This window comes from Sipha flava, unplaced genomic scaffold (assembly GCF_003268045.1).
Source record: "Sipha flava isolate LNK unplaced genomic scaffold, YSA_version1 40_pilon_pilon, whole genome shotgun sequence".
In the NCBI taxonomy this organism is placed as follows: domain Eukaryota; kingdom Metazoa; phylum Arthropoda; class Insecta; order Hemiptera; family Aphididae; genus Sipha; species Sipha flava.
The window spans coordinates 2029681-2042327 of NW_020273126.1; the positions used below are offsets into that span (position 1 = coordinate 2029681).

At 41.1% G+C, this 12647-nt stretch overlaps 1 protein-coding gene across 1 annotated transcript in view; it reads left to right on the top strand.

Moving 5' to 3' along the window:
* Positions 1-8033, top strand: part of LOC112688833 — a 96006-nt gene extending 87973 nt beyond the window's left edge. Inside the window, exon 4 of the mRNA XM_025562218.1 lies at positions 7784-8033. Coding sequence (XP_025418003.1) covers positions 7784-7820 — 37 coding nt within the window. The 3' untranslated portion in view covers positions 7821-8033. The remainder of the gene's footprint in view (positions 1-7783) is intronic.
* Positions 8034-12647: the final 4614 nt, after the last annotated feature.

Below are 12647 nucleotides of genomic sequence, written 5' to 3' on the forward strand. Positions count from 1 at the left end.
TATGATTTTTGTAATATTTTCTTAAAACCCTTTACTTTATCGCAATTTTCTAATCTTTGAAAATCGAATATTCACAAAATGTAAAAGTCTTAGTTATTGGAGTAAGTCTTAGGTATACCTACTTGCATACCTTCAATAGTATATTTACTAAAAATGTAGAACTTTAAATGTCCGATTTGTTCATTTCCCGAAAACATATCTGAAAACACACCGTTTCTCGGATGCCGATATTGTGACTAGTCCACTCGTCCAAATGTTATACTCCATAAACATAAAAATTGTTATATTCGAGATAGTTAAACTCTAAAACTATTGGACCCATTTTTATGCGATATTGTGTCAAATGATTGGTGCTGTTCGGAGAAATTTTAAAATTTGATGTCTTTAAAATCTTTCCATGATCATACCAGCCCTAGTAAATGGTTTTTAGACATTTGGTAACACGGATGTTAAAACAAACATAAAAATAATTATTATTACAGTTATTTCGATTGCATAAATCAAATGTCGTCAGGTTGTATTAATTTAGTGAAAAAAAAAACCTGTGCAACCAGAAACCAACGTCGATAAAGAATAAAATTGATCACTATGGTAGGCAACGATAAATCCATGTTCTATAACATAGATAAATACAATTAAACAATTTTTTCACATTTTTCTACGACAAATTATAGATTATGCATCCCAAACAGCTCGTTAACTCTTATATTTACATTAGTAAATCACATATAAACCGGCAGGACGATAGTGTAATATAATAAAATCATATTTGGCATTCGTCGGAGTCAACGGTTTGCGTATAAAAAAGAAGGGTTGCGAAAAACGAAAAATAAATAGTCAAGACGCATTTTTTCGCTCACGGATACTCTGAGAAACCCGCGTAAGTATACTAAGGACAGGTAGGTAAGGATTGAAGTGCGATGCAGAGGAGTTGTACACACACACACAATACCGATGCGTGTAAAAAATTCTCGTGTACGAGAGCGCGAAATACACCTACGATCTACGAGGGGTCATGGTGACGGTCGGCGGGTCCTGCGGCTTTCTTTTCGCGGCGAAATAAATGATAGGCCATCGCCGACGCAACGCGTTTGTCCTCGGTGGCGATAGTGGCGTGTTCCTTTTTTTTTTTCTTCTTTTTTTTTTTTTTTTTTTCTTCTTTTCGCTATCCTCGATTCCCGCGCCCTCCGCCCTCGCGGGAAACGCGCACAACACCCTGGGGTACCATATACCGGTGAAAAGCTATCAATTCCGGTGTCATTTCTACGGCTCGGTTCGCGTACACATATACAGATATATATATATATACGTGTGTATATAAACGCACCACCGGCGACGACCGGCGACGGAAGAGAGAAAATAATATATATCATATAGATATTGTACACGAGCATATATAAATATGTATACGTGTATGCGTATGGAAAAAAAAAAAAAAAAGTCCAACTTTTGCGAGTGCCGATTCCTATTCGACGGCGGCGGCGACGGTAATGGCGCTCCCGTAGACATTTGCAAACTGTCAAACGCAACCGCCGCGGCTATTCTTCTGCCGGCCGCCCGCGTGCACGGACTCCAAGTGCTCCGTCGCGTTTGTGTGCGCGCGTGCGGCGAAGGACGAGGAGAGGCATCAAAAGGACGACGTTTCGCGCCCTTAAAAGCACACCCGTCTGTGTTACGTGAACTTCACTCCGGTTTCACGTCCGTCGCCGCCGCGCCATCAATGCTTCCCGGTAGGAGAAAAAAACTACGCTCTTTTCATTCGAACCGAATGATATCGATAAATCAACGCGCGCGCGCTCGGCAATGATAATTATCGGTTTCCCGTTCGCTACCGCGACCGGCCGGCAACCAGGGTAAAATAAATAACTAACCAGTTTTTTTCTTTCTCTCTCTCTTGTAACGATCGAATCGTTTTATCGTAGAAAGTCAACTTCTCTTGCTCGTTCTTTCGGTTACACACTAACAGTCGGTAAACGAATCGCTCTCGGACGACTGAACACGCATCGTGCCAACAGGGTTATATGAACGCCTCCGCAAAGCTACACAGCGGCGTTTAGGATATTTAATGATTTAGGACATCTCGACGAAAGCGTATATTGGCGAATGGATGCATCGGCGAACGGATAAATCAGCGAACGGATATGTCGGTGAAAATGCACTAAAGACAAATCTTTAAATAAACATAACACAGAGAGCTTGTTCCCAACTGAATACGTTATCGGTGGCGATCGTACAGTCACAGGTTTTATCTTTAATTGTATTTTTCAATTATATTATTGTTGTTTGTCCGATAACGTTATAACGATAACTTTCAGTTATTCAGTTATTATGGATTCGAAAGATGTTTGAAGGTCTACAAAGAAGTGAGGTTGGACTAGCTAAATTAAAAGTGGTACACGTCGAGACTGGCAAAGAAGATAAACAAAAATTAAAATGGAAGAAACCGCAGAAAACATAAAAACTAAGGTGGAAAAATATTAAGATCAAGACATAAATACCATATTCAAAAAGTTTGTGGCATACAATATTGACTTTTAAATTTTTACTAAATTTTAAATGATTGAATTATATAATTTTAAATTTAAATTTTTAAGCAAAGATACCCTTAATATATATTATAGAATATAATATAATAGATATATTAGATGTTCTAGAATATCTCTTTTTAATGAAGTAATTATTGACCAATCATTGAATTACTCGTATATTATAATATTGAATTGAAATTTTTAAATCTCATTTTTTAAAAAAAAAATTTAGCCGGTAAATCTTCGGTTTCATGGTTTCGCGGATTCACCGTTGTACACATTCGCCGAAATGGATTTCACCAAAATGACCGGTTACTCTACACAGCGGTATACATCACGGTGATGAGGTGTTACAACAGTGATCGCATTGCTCCCCTAGCGCATCGCAGGGTTGTGCAATTTTACGTTTCATACCGATTTGCAGGTGTTTAGCATAATACACGAGTGATGAGTCGTGTGCGTCCCGCGAAAAGGGAGAAAAAAACGAAATACTTGGGAAACCTCAGGAAATAAAATCGATTGTACACAAATCGTTGTATACGAGTTGTTCTGGTGGCGGTGTCTTGCGAAACGCGTTATCTATACAATCGCGGTAGGGGGAACGCACTAAACGAATTATTAATTAAAAGCCCATTACGGTGGTGAATAATTACCGTTTATCTGAAAAGTAACGGAATTATTAATTTGGATTACCCAACGGCACAGTGCAGTAAAGTGATCGTATTTGAAAACGGTTTGCACGCAGAATACTGACGAGTCCGAATAAAAGTATTATCGCACACATTTACGATGATACGAGTATAGTTTTACAGTAGTTCATTAAAATAATAAAACGTTCGAGACAACCGCGTACAACTACGGGTACGGTATAAAAGCTGTAGCCCGATAGCCCGTAGTTTAAATCAAAATCACAGTCTCTGTCACGTTTTCTTCGACACTTCTTCGTTAAGACTTTATTGATATCTGAGATTACATACGACAACAAGTTAAGGACACTCGAAATCGGACTTACGGATTAGCCGAGTTTAAAAAATAGCAGTGACAGTTTTCAAGGGTTTAAAATATTATATTTGAATTGAGTGTAACGTTTTAGGGTTTTTAGATTAATTTTTATGATTTATTTACACCCATTAAGTATACATAAAAAAATATGGTCTATTAAGCACGGTTTTCAACGTAACTGTTGACATAATTAATGTGGATTATTAAGAATTTTGATGTGTATGAATTGGAGATTGCGATCGTTTCGCATGTCGGAAAATTAGTTTGTAGCGAATTTGGAAAAAAACCACGTTCGATTAAAAGGTCATAATGTATTGGTGTGGAAGTTAGAACAGGCGTGTAAGTAGCGCAGTCATTGCTGCGTATAATACGATGGACACGTAATTAACGTTGTCAAGTGGTCGACCTCGACGGAGTATTTTAATGGTCTTGGCATCGGTGGTGGCGGTGCGGACGCGTAAAAGGACTTATGATTAATTCGAGAACAAAGGGGATTTTCGAACGGGATCGAAGGAAGCCCTTCCGTTACGTGACGTGCACTGCGTCGCGAGCGATTGTCGATGGGAGGCGGCGGTGCCCGCGGTAACTGGCCTTTGCAAAGTTTTGGCCTTTGGCCGTACCCTTTCGCCGGGCGCGCGTAAAAGCCATTCCCCGGTCGACGTGATTTCTATCCCTCTGTCAAAGGCTCGCCACCGCCCCACCACCACCACCGCCACCACCACGTGTAAACAAGACACGATCCTTAAACCTTGTCCGCATTACGCGTACGCCGTATGATGGCGGCCACAGTTCGCGGGGGCGAGGAGATGACCTTTCGGCGATTTACGCACATAACATACCAGTGGAATTATCCGGCTACGCCCTTCCAAATAAATGCTAATCTTTAATTTAGGTTAGGTTACTATAAGCAGATAAAAATTAAAAAAAAAAATAAGTCATAATCGTCTTTTTTAAATCGTACAATATTTGTTTATCGGTATCGGAAGCAACAGACAAACGCATTTTTACTTCATTCTTTGAGTCACCAATGAAATGTATTTATAAACAATTCGAAATAATAATAATAATCATTCGATTAACTAATAGAATTGAAATCAAGCTTGAAACCTGCTCCGCGACGTACTCTTTCGTTAAAACTATCGGATTAGTATCGGAGAATATGTGTGACAAAGATTTCATTTTCGCATTTATACATATAAAGATAAATGTGCATGCGTGAACCACGGTGTCATCGGGGCGATTTCTTAAGTGTTCTCGCCCTTTGTTCACGCTCGAATTTAAATTATTCGAAATTCTAAAAAGCCTTACAAATAATTGTACGTACAATGTTCCTTTTCGTACCTTTTGGAGAGCGGTACGCTTTTTTTTTTTCGTCGCACAAATAATCGTTCGGTTGATTTCAATGGAATTTTCGAACAGCCAGGTACAATATAATAGATCAAGTGTCCAATTGCACACGGTTTACGAAATAAAATCTCGTGTCAGGACGATTCGATACGTTTGCTCCGCGTGACGTTTTCTCGAACCAGACTAATAATACCGTGAGGTTAGGCTGTTCTCGCGTGGGGTTTTGACGACGCGTCGAAGGACGTGGGCGCATCGGGGAGGGACGGTAGCGGGCGGAAGAATCGCGGACGTGGACAAAAATCGGTTTGCGATCAATCATTGCTGCTTTTCCGTTTTCGCACAACTGTCACATACTAGCATTACTCGCCGCCGCCCTAAATCCGGAACCCAAAACGAAGATCGCCGGCGGAGGGGCGGAAGGTCACGCGTGTGGAATACGAATGACCGTATTGAAATCGGCTGCGACGGCGGCGGCGGCGGCGGCGGCGTAATAATCGACGTCGATCTCGACATCGGAAAACGACCGCGTTTTGTTTCGTTTCTACTTATTTTGTTCTCTTCCGACCGGTAGGGGGATGGGTGGGGGTGTGTTAAAAAAACCCCTTCGGTTCGATCGACTTCTCGTCCCGTTTCCAGCACCAAGCCGTAACGGAAACGTGTATATAAAGTACGAAAAAAATAAACGTAACACGTATACACAACGCGCAGTTGCCCTTCTTTAAAACTGCACGTTTTTACCACCGCGCTCGTCGGTACGTTGTAACGTGTTCGGGGGTGTGTGCAATACGTGCAGACCGAGCCGCGTTATTCGCGCGCTTAAATCCGGAACTCGATTAAGCGTCGTCGTCGACAGAGCCGTAAACGCTCAAAACGTCGTACGGTACGGCGGAATTCTCATTTCGTGTACTACGACCGCAACGCTTGCACTCCCGGATAATCAAACCCATTGAACTCGGTGTGATTTCTGTTTTTTTTTCTTCGTTCGCAAAGACCCAATCACTCTCTCTCTCTCTCTCTCTCTCTCTCCATCGTTCTCTGTACGCTCATAATTTTGTGGAGACGTTTCGTGTACCTTTTTAAATAAATCCTCGCACGTAATAATCACAAAATCACAGCGTCGAGTAATTTGGTATTTCGAAAGCGAAACGCATGCCGTTCACTGAGCACTAATGCAGTGCACGTGATCCGAGATTTGTTTTCGATACTCGCGTAACGCTCGAGTAAAAAAAGTAAACAAAATCATCGTTTTCGCGGTGGGCGGGGGATAAATAAATCGACGGTTACGACGTAATAGTTTTCAAACAGAACATCGTTCGTTTCTCCGTAACGTTTTACTGTTCCGTTATGCATATTCCGTCAAAGCATTTATTCATCCGGGTCGACTGCAGAGTATTTTAACGCATTTCCTGGGGGGAAATGAATTCGCAGCGGACTTCAATCGAAATACTGCGTACGTGTAATAAGATTGTTTTCATATTCGATTCGCATAAAAAAAAAAAAAAAAATTATGCACCGATGCACCGTGGACCAAGTAGTTAGCAGCACCACCGCGCGTGTTATGTATTTTGTCCAAACGTGTGCTTATGGCGCTCCGCTGCGCAGTGCGTGACCACAGTGATAATATATACTGCGCGCGCGTTGTTCGCGGTTGCAGTCGTGTTCTCAATAGGAAACTTCTAATCGTCAGCGGTGCATCGTCGCGACCGCCGAACACTTCGGCCACCACTGGACTAAAACGTAACGGTCCGTAGTGTTACGATTCGCAACGCTGCAGTAGATTAAACCAGGGGCGTATTTTAGGGGGCGAGGGGGGGCGGTCAACCCCCTCCCTCTCTGAATCCGTATTTAAGGAATCGATTATACGAGTATGTGAGATACACATTACACATTTTTTTTAATGTGGATCACTTTTGATAACCTAACCTAACCTAACGCGTGGCTGTGAATACTGAATTGGGCTTTTTGTCGGGTCCATACTTAGTGAAAAATCAAATAAAACACAAGCGTAACTTTCAAAACACAGACAGATGTAAAAAAAAAAAAATTACACAAAAGTCGATTCTAAGTGGATCCGACATTAGATTAAAAAAAAAAAAAACCACAAATATTTAGGATTCGCCCGATTTAAATATTACCAAAATTTGATTTGTAAATTTTGAGTCTGAATTATAGAAAGAATTTGAGTCGTCACTCCCCCTAGAAGTACGCCATTGGATTAAACGCGATAACTGCGCTCGGTAGGTACGCATAATCATGTTAGCACACATTTTACCTAATTTACTTGTTCACTACCCGTCGTACTTACTCCACGCGCCGCGTCTACCGCTGTAATCGTTACGAACTCGCCACTGTTTCGGGCGATCAAATATTTGCAGTGCAATATATGCGTAATAATAACAGCCCGCGTTTGTATTAACATAATCTCCCGTAGAATAATTCAGGTGAAAGCGCGTTTTTTAATCCCGTCCGTAGGTGCGACGGGCACGTACGCACGCACGTCCACAATACAGTCCACAAACCGAATCAAATATATTGTTTTTTACTATTGGTAAACATTTAATTTTGAAAATTAAAATGTCCTATGGTACGCGGTGTCTATTTATTAACTACTGCATAGTGAAAACACGACGGTATACAGCGTACCTAAATAATTATATGCGTATTATTGTTATAAGGCTAAATATTAAGCCATATATTCACCGGTTGAACTCGATAATCGATAGAATACAGGTTCATAATAAAAGGATGTTAGAAAACAGTAAGCGACTCGCAGGAAACAGTTTCTTCCTGTGCGCGCATAATGCTCGTATGCACTCACGTATACGGCACGTATATTATAACATATAAAAAATAATATAACCAAAAAGGTATATATGTATTTTTTAAGCCTATAATTTTATTTGCAGGCACACTGCAGCAGCTACGGCGACTTTTCGAGCGTGAATATTGCGAATGGGAAATAACGAGCTGCGAGGGAACAAGTTTCGACATTGTTATGGTATTATATTGAATGTATACGTATATATACGTACTTTCGCCACCCGCCGAACGTCCGCCGGATGCAAAGAGCAAGAGCAGCGCATCATATTATTATAATATATTTTATGCCTATGTATAATGTATTCGTGTACGTTACAATAATATAACATTATAAAATATCAGAGGTAGAATTTTTGAACAATTACATTGTGTATATGATATTTATTCGTTCGAGTTCTGTATTTAAAATCGAAAAAATGGAAAAATTTCAACGGAGCGTGTGATACGAAGAAAAAAGAAACGTTTTAGAAGCTTAATTTCATAACACGTTCAATGCATATTTATAGAAATAAAAGTATACCGTGCGGTATTGCTGTAGAGATAAATTACAACGAATTTCCATGATCGTATAAACTGCCTTCGTATTGTCCTTATTATTTGCAATTATGTGTTCTGGATTTTGTGATTTAATAATTTAAAATGTTAAGTCTCTAAAAGATAGATGTAAACATAGGCGGGTTTCTCTTTCAAATCGTTCAGTTGTTCAACAAATTTTCATTGGATTCTTCAAAAACTGTCGAGGAATTCCAAAAACAAACTTTCCCATTCACGAATTTTAAATTTCCAATGGGTGATTTTTGATTTCGACATGAAACAGAATCACAGGTACACTTTGTCACAAAGATCGAAGGTACTCGACGACGTGAACCGGTGAAGTGAATGATGATGTAAAGGGGAATAAATTTTAATACCAGAACATGCGATGCGAAATAATTGATTTGCGACTAGTAAACGCAGCTGTTGGCGTACCTCCGGGCCAGAAGACTAGATTATTAGCGCACGTTTGAGAGTTGTCTATAGTTGTATGCATATCGAAGATGGTGCGGTGCGGAGCATGTTCGCACCTCTCCCGAACCGGCTGACTGACATGTGTATTTTTATTGAAAACTCTATAACACTATAACAGGGAAAATATACGTTCAAATAACATGTAATTATTATTATTATTATAATTATTGATATTATATTGTCGAACTATAACGTTAGCGAAAATAATCGGCCATCCCTCCCCCTGCAATATTAGCAGTAGTACATTTCCGAAAAGATTTCAGTATTTCGTGGACTCACCCTTCGATGGGTGTTTTTTCGTTTCGAACAACGCGGTAGAATATACTGATCGAGTGTTCGAATAACTCTGAGCGCAACACTGCGTTGAGAATATTTACCGTTGCATTGCCATTGCGAGATTACATCGATTTACGATCACCGTCGACACGTTGTACGGACGTCGAGGGACTGGTTAGGAAAAAGTAAAAAAAAAAATGACCAAACGTTAGTTCTCCATTAGCGTTCTTTTCGCAACCACCTTGCGTTACCGGCATGTTATCCCTCGCCAACCGGTCCGCGCTCACCCTTTTTCGACCCAGAGATCACGACGGTTCAGCATCCCCGGCTGAGGGTCAATCTCGACAGGTGCGTGACGGCCGCGTGGACACGCGTAACAATTGTACGTTAAGCGCGTAAAAATGTTTAGCGTGTAACGGGATGTGCAGCGATGAATCGGTCGCGGAAAAAAAAATAGTGCATCGTTACAGGTCCTTTCGACCCGAAGGGCACGGCAACAGAGGCGCGTACCATTGTTGTTATTGCGTTAACCGCGGCGTTTCGGGAGGACAGGATTTCGGATCCGGTTAGGTCGGCGCATCCGCGCGCAGGGTCGTCGCGATTAAAACTTCAAAAACAATCCCGTCGCGCGCCGCGAGCGCAGAGAAGAGCTCCGCCGAAAAGTTTCGTGCCCGGCGAACCGGCGTCCGATGATTTATGCTTCCCCGGAGAACGGGCGCGCCGCCGACCGACCGTCCGACCGTCCGACCGTCCGACATTAGGATCGGCCGCTGCTGTGTCGGGGTGCGGGGGTGAAGAGGGAGGCGTGAACGGAAACCGAATGCGGTTGGTCGGCGGTGCTGCCGCGGTTCTCTCTCGAACGGTTCTCGGCCCTCACGCGATAAGAGACACCACCGCTACGGCACGCCGTAATGTATTTTCCAGTAACTGTGCGCCCGCTCTTTTCCTTCCCATCCGTATGCGCGTCCCTTCTCTGGATAAGGTTCTCTGTCTCCTCTCGCCCTGCCGTGGCCGTTACTACTAACCCGCGTTCGCGCCAGGATTACTCCTCTGACGCCGACCGCCGTAACGATCCTCCGCCACACATGTGCCCTTATCTCTCGCATGTTCATAAGAGTCTCTCTCCCCCCCTCCCCCATGCCATGTACGCTACGACCGCAAGCCTTAGGCTTAATTACAATATCCCGCTGGTGGCTATAAACTACGACCAATGCAAGGGTCAACACATAATCGTATACGTAAAGTGTCCAAGATTATATCCAAAATTCGATATTGATGTTTAGGTTTCGTTATGTTATTCCATCGTCATCAGCTACCGTTTTTAATAAAGCCTTGCAATTTTTAACTCGCCACTTAACTCACCTGAACATAAAGCTCGATTACTTCAACGAAACGTAAAATTTGATATTATTTTCAAGCACTTTTCGCGCTGCGACACGAATCGATCGACCATCGCGGTGACTTCACTGATTATTAAATCAATTTAATTCAAAGTTCGGATACTAGTAGATCAATGTTGCATATCGTGTAAACCATCAATATTCATATCACAATAGTAAGATAACACGTGAACATTAAAGTTGTAATCGAGGCGCAGTTTTCATAGGTACATCTCTTTTGAACTAAATTATAATCAGAGCGCAGTTCACCTAAAACAAGGTAATTTAGGCGCGGTTTACGCATGCCATATCTTACCATATGTTTGTAGATATATATAATCGTGTTTCGTATAAAATTTGCAATGTTCTCGTGGATTAGTGCAAGTGCAATCAAATCGTCCAGAGACTTGGCAGAAATCAAGTATACGCAATAAAGACGATTTGTCGAATAACATGCACGTTGAATATAAGTTTTTATTGTCACTTTTTGTTTCCCTACCCTGAATCACGTTTAAACGATGTTCGAAAAGTTTTCAACGGATTACCATATAGTTTCCCGCATCACGATGCAGAAGCTACAAATATACATAGAGAAAAAGAGGGTGATAGCAAACGATAGGTACGATTTGACCACGGTGGGACAAGCAAAATAAAATATCTTCTTAAATAGTTATTAAATATCACGTTTGAGTGTAAAACTAATTATATAATATGATAATGAACATACGCAACATATATATTGCACAAGAGATAGTGTACTCTGTACTTGTAATTTACATAATGAGGACCATTTAGGATTAAATTAAAATTAATTATAGTATAATTTGTTGAATTAATTAAATAATACGACACGAAAAAAATGTCAACCCACTTTATAAGGTGTACGAAGCCAGGCATTATTTTTCATTTGACGGTAATATATAATATTCTAAGTATATAGGTAAAACATGAATTAAATGTAATTATTTTTATCCACGGCGTAAACCCATAACGCTATTTGAAAGGTATAAAAGTGTTATCAACATTCTACAACGGTCTTGGCACATATCGTTTTAGCCAGGGATGGCCAACCCGCGGCCCGCGGACCGCATGTGGACGGCCTTGGAATGTTTGCGGCGCGCGAGATTATCAAACATTTAAGAATAAAAAATTATTTTTTTTCCCAATAAAATATTCTGGAATGCCCACACAACACGGAATCCGTATTATTAACAAACTGATTCATCAACAAAATCTTTGTTCCCAAGTATTTGTCGATGAACCATGTTATTCTAGTAGTCATAAAAAACAGTGAATTACATTCGATCACATGCCCTTCCGCATCGACAGTTTAAAGAGTTCTTGAAAGAATTAGATTCAGGTATACGGTTATAAAAACAATAATTATTCATTCTATTCATTTCAAATAATTAATACACCAAAAATTATTTTTTAATAATAATTAATCCTGTTTAAAATGTTTACTCCAAATTTTTTTTGTATTGCAGCAAAATACGAATATAATTGTACACGTGGCCCGCGGATTCGTGTTGTGTTTCCAAAGTGGCCAGCAAGATAATTTGGGTTGGCCACCCCTGGTTTTAAGCCAACACGATAACAACTGTCGTGCGACAGCGACGCGAAATACGGAAAAATCATGTCCGAGAACAACCGTCAAACACATCTATAGTTAATAAAATATCGTACGATACTAGTATTATAACAGTGAGTAGAGAATATTCGAAAGTAATAGTCACGGGAGGACCGTTATTCTTATTTAGAAACTTCCAGCGGGTTACAATGTTTTACACTTTTTCGCTATCGTTATTGAATACTTTATCGACACGTTGTTTTCGCGAAAAATTACTCTTCTCCGTAGAGATATATCGGTAAGTATGATATAATTTTGATGTATAAAGTCTCGGAGTGTTGACAATCATAGGAGAGGTGATGTGCAGCGTGTATCGGCAAGTTGTTCAAGTTTTCAAGTTGCGAATATTTAACAGAGAAACGGAATGACTCGTACTGATCTCCGCGATGCAAACGTGTGCTCGGGACGAAAACAAAACCGACGGCACTGATTTGCGGCGGTGAATCGTTCCCGGCGAGCGTATCGAATGTGCCCCAGGAGTTATCGACACGATGCCGCGTAGGCTGTGCGCAGCAAACCAAATCGGCGGGGGCTGCGGGGGCGGCGGGAGACGAAGTTTGTTCGAGCGGATTGTTCGTCAAGTCGGAACTCCGTTTTAACGCGTTTCGACTTGGCCTCGGCCGACCGACCGACCGGCCGACCGACCTCGCACAGCGG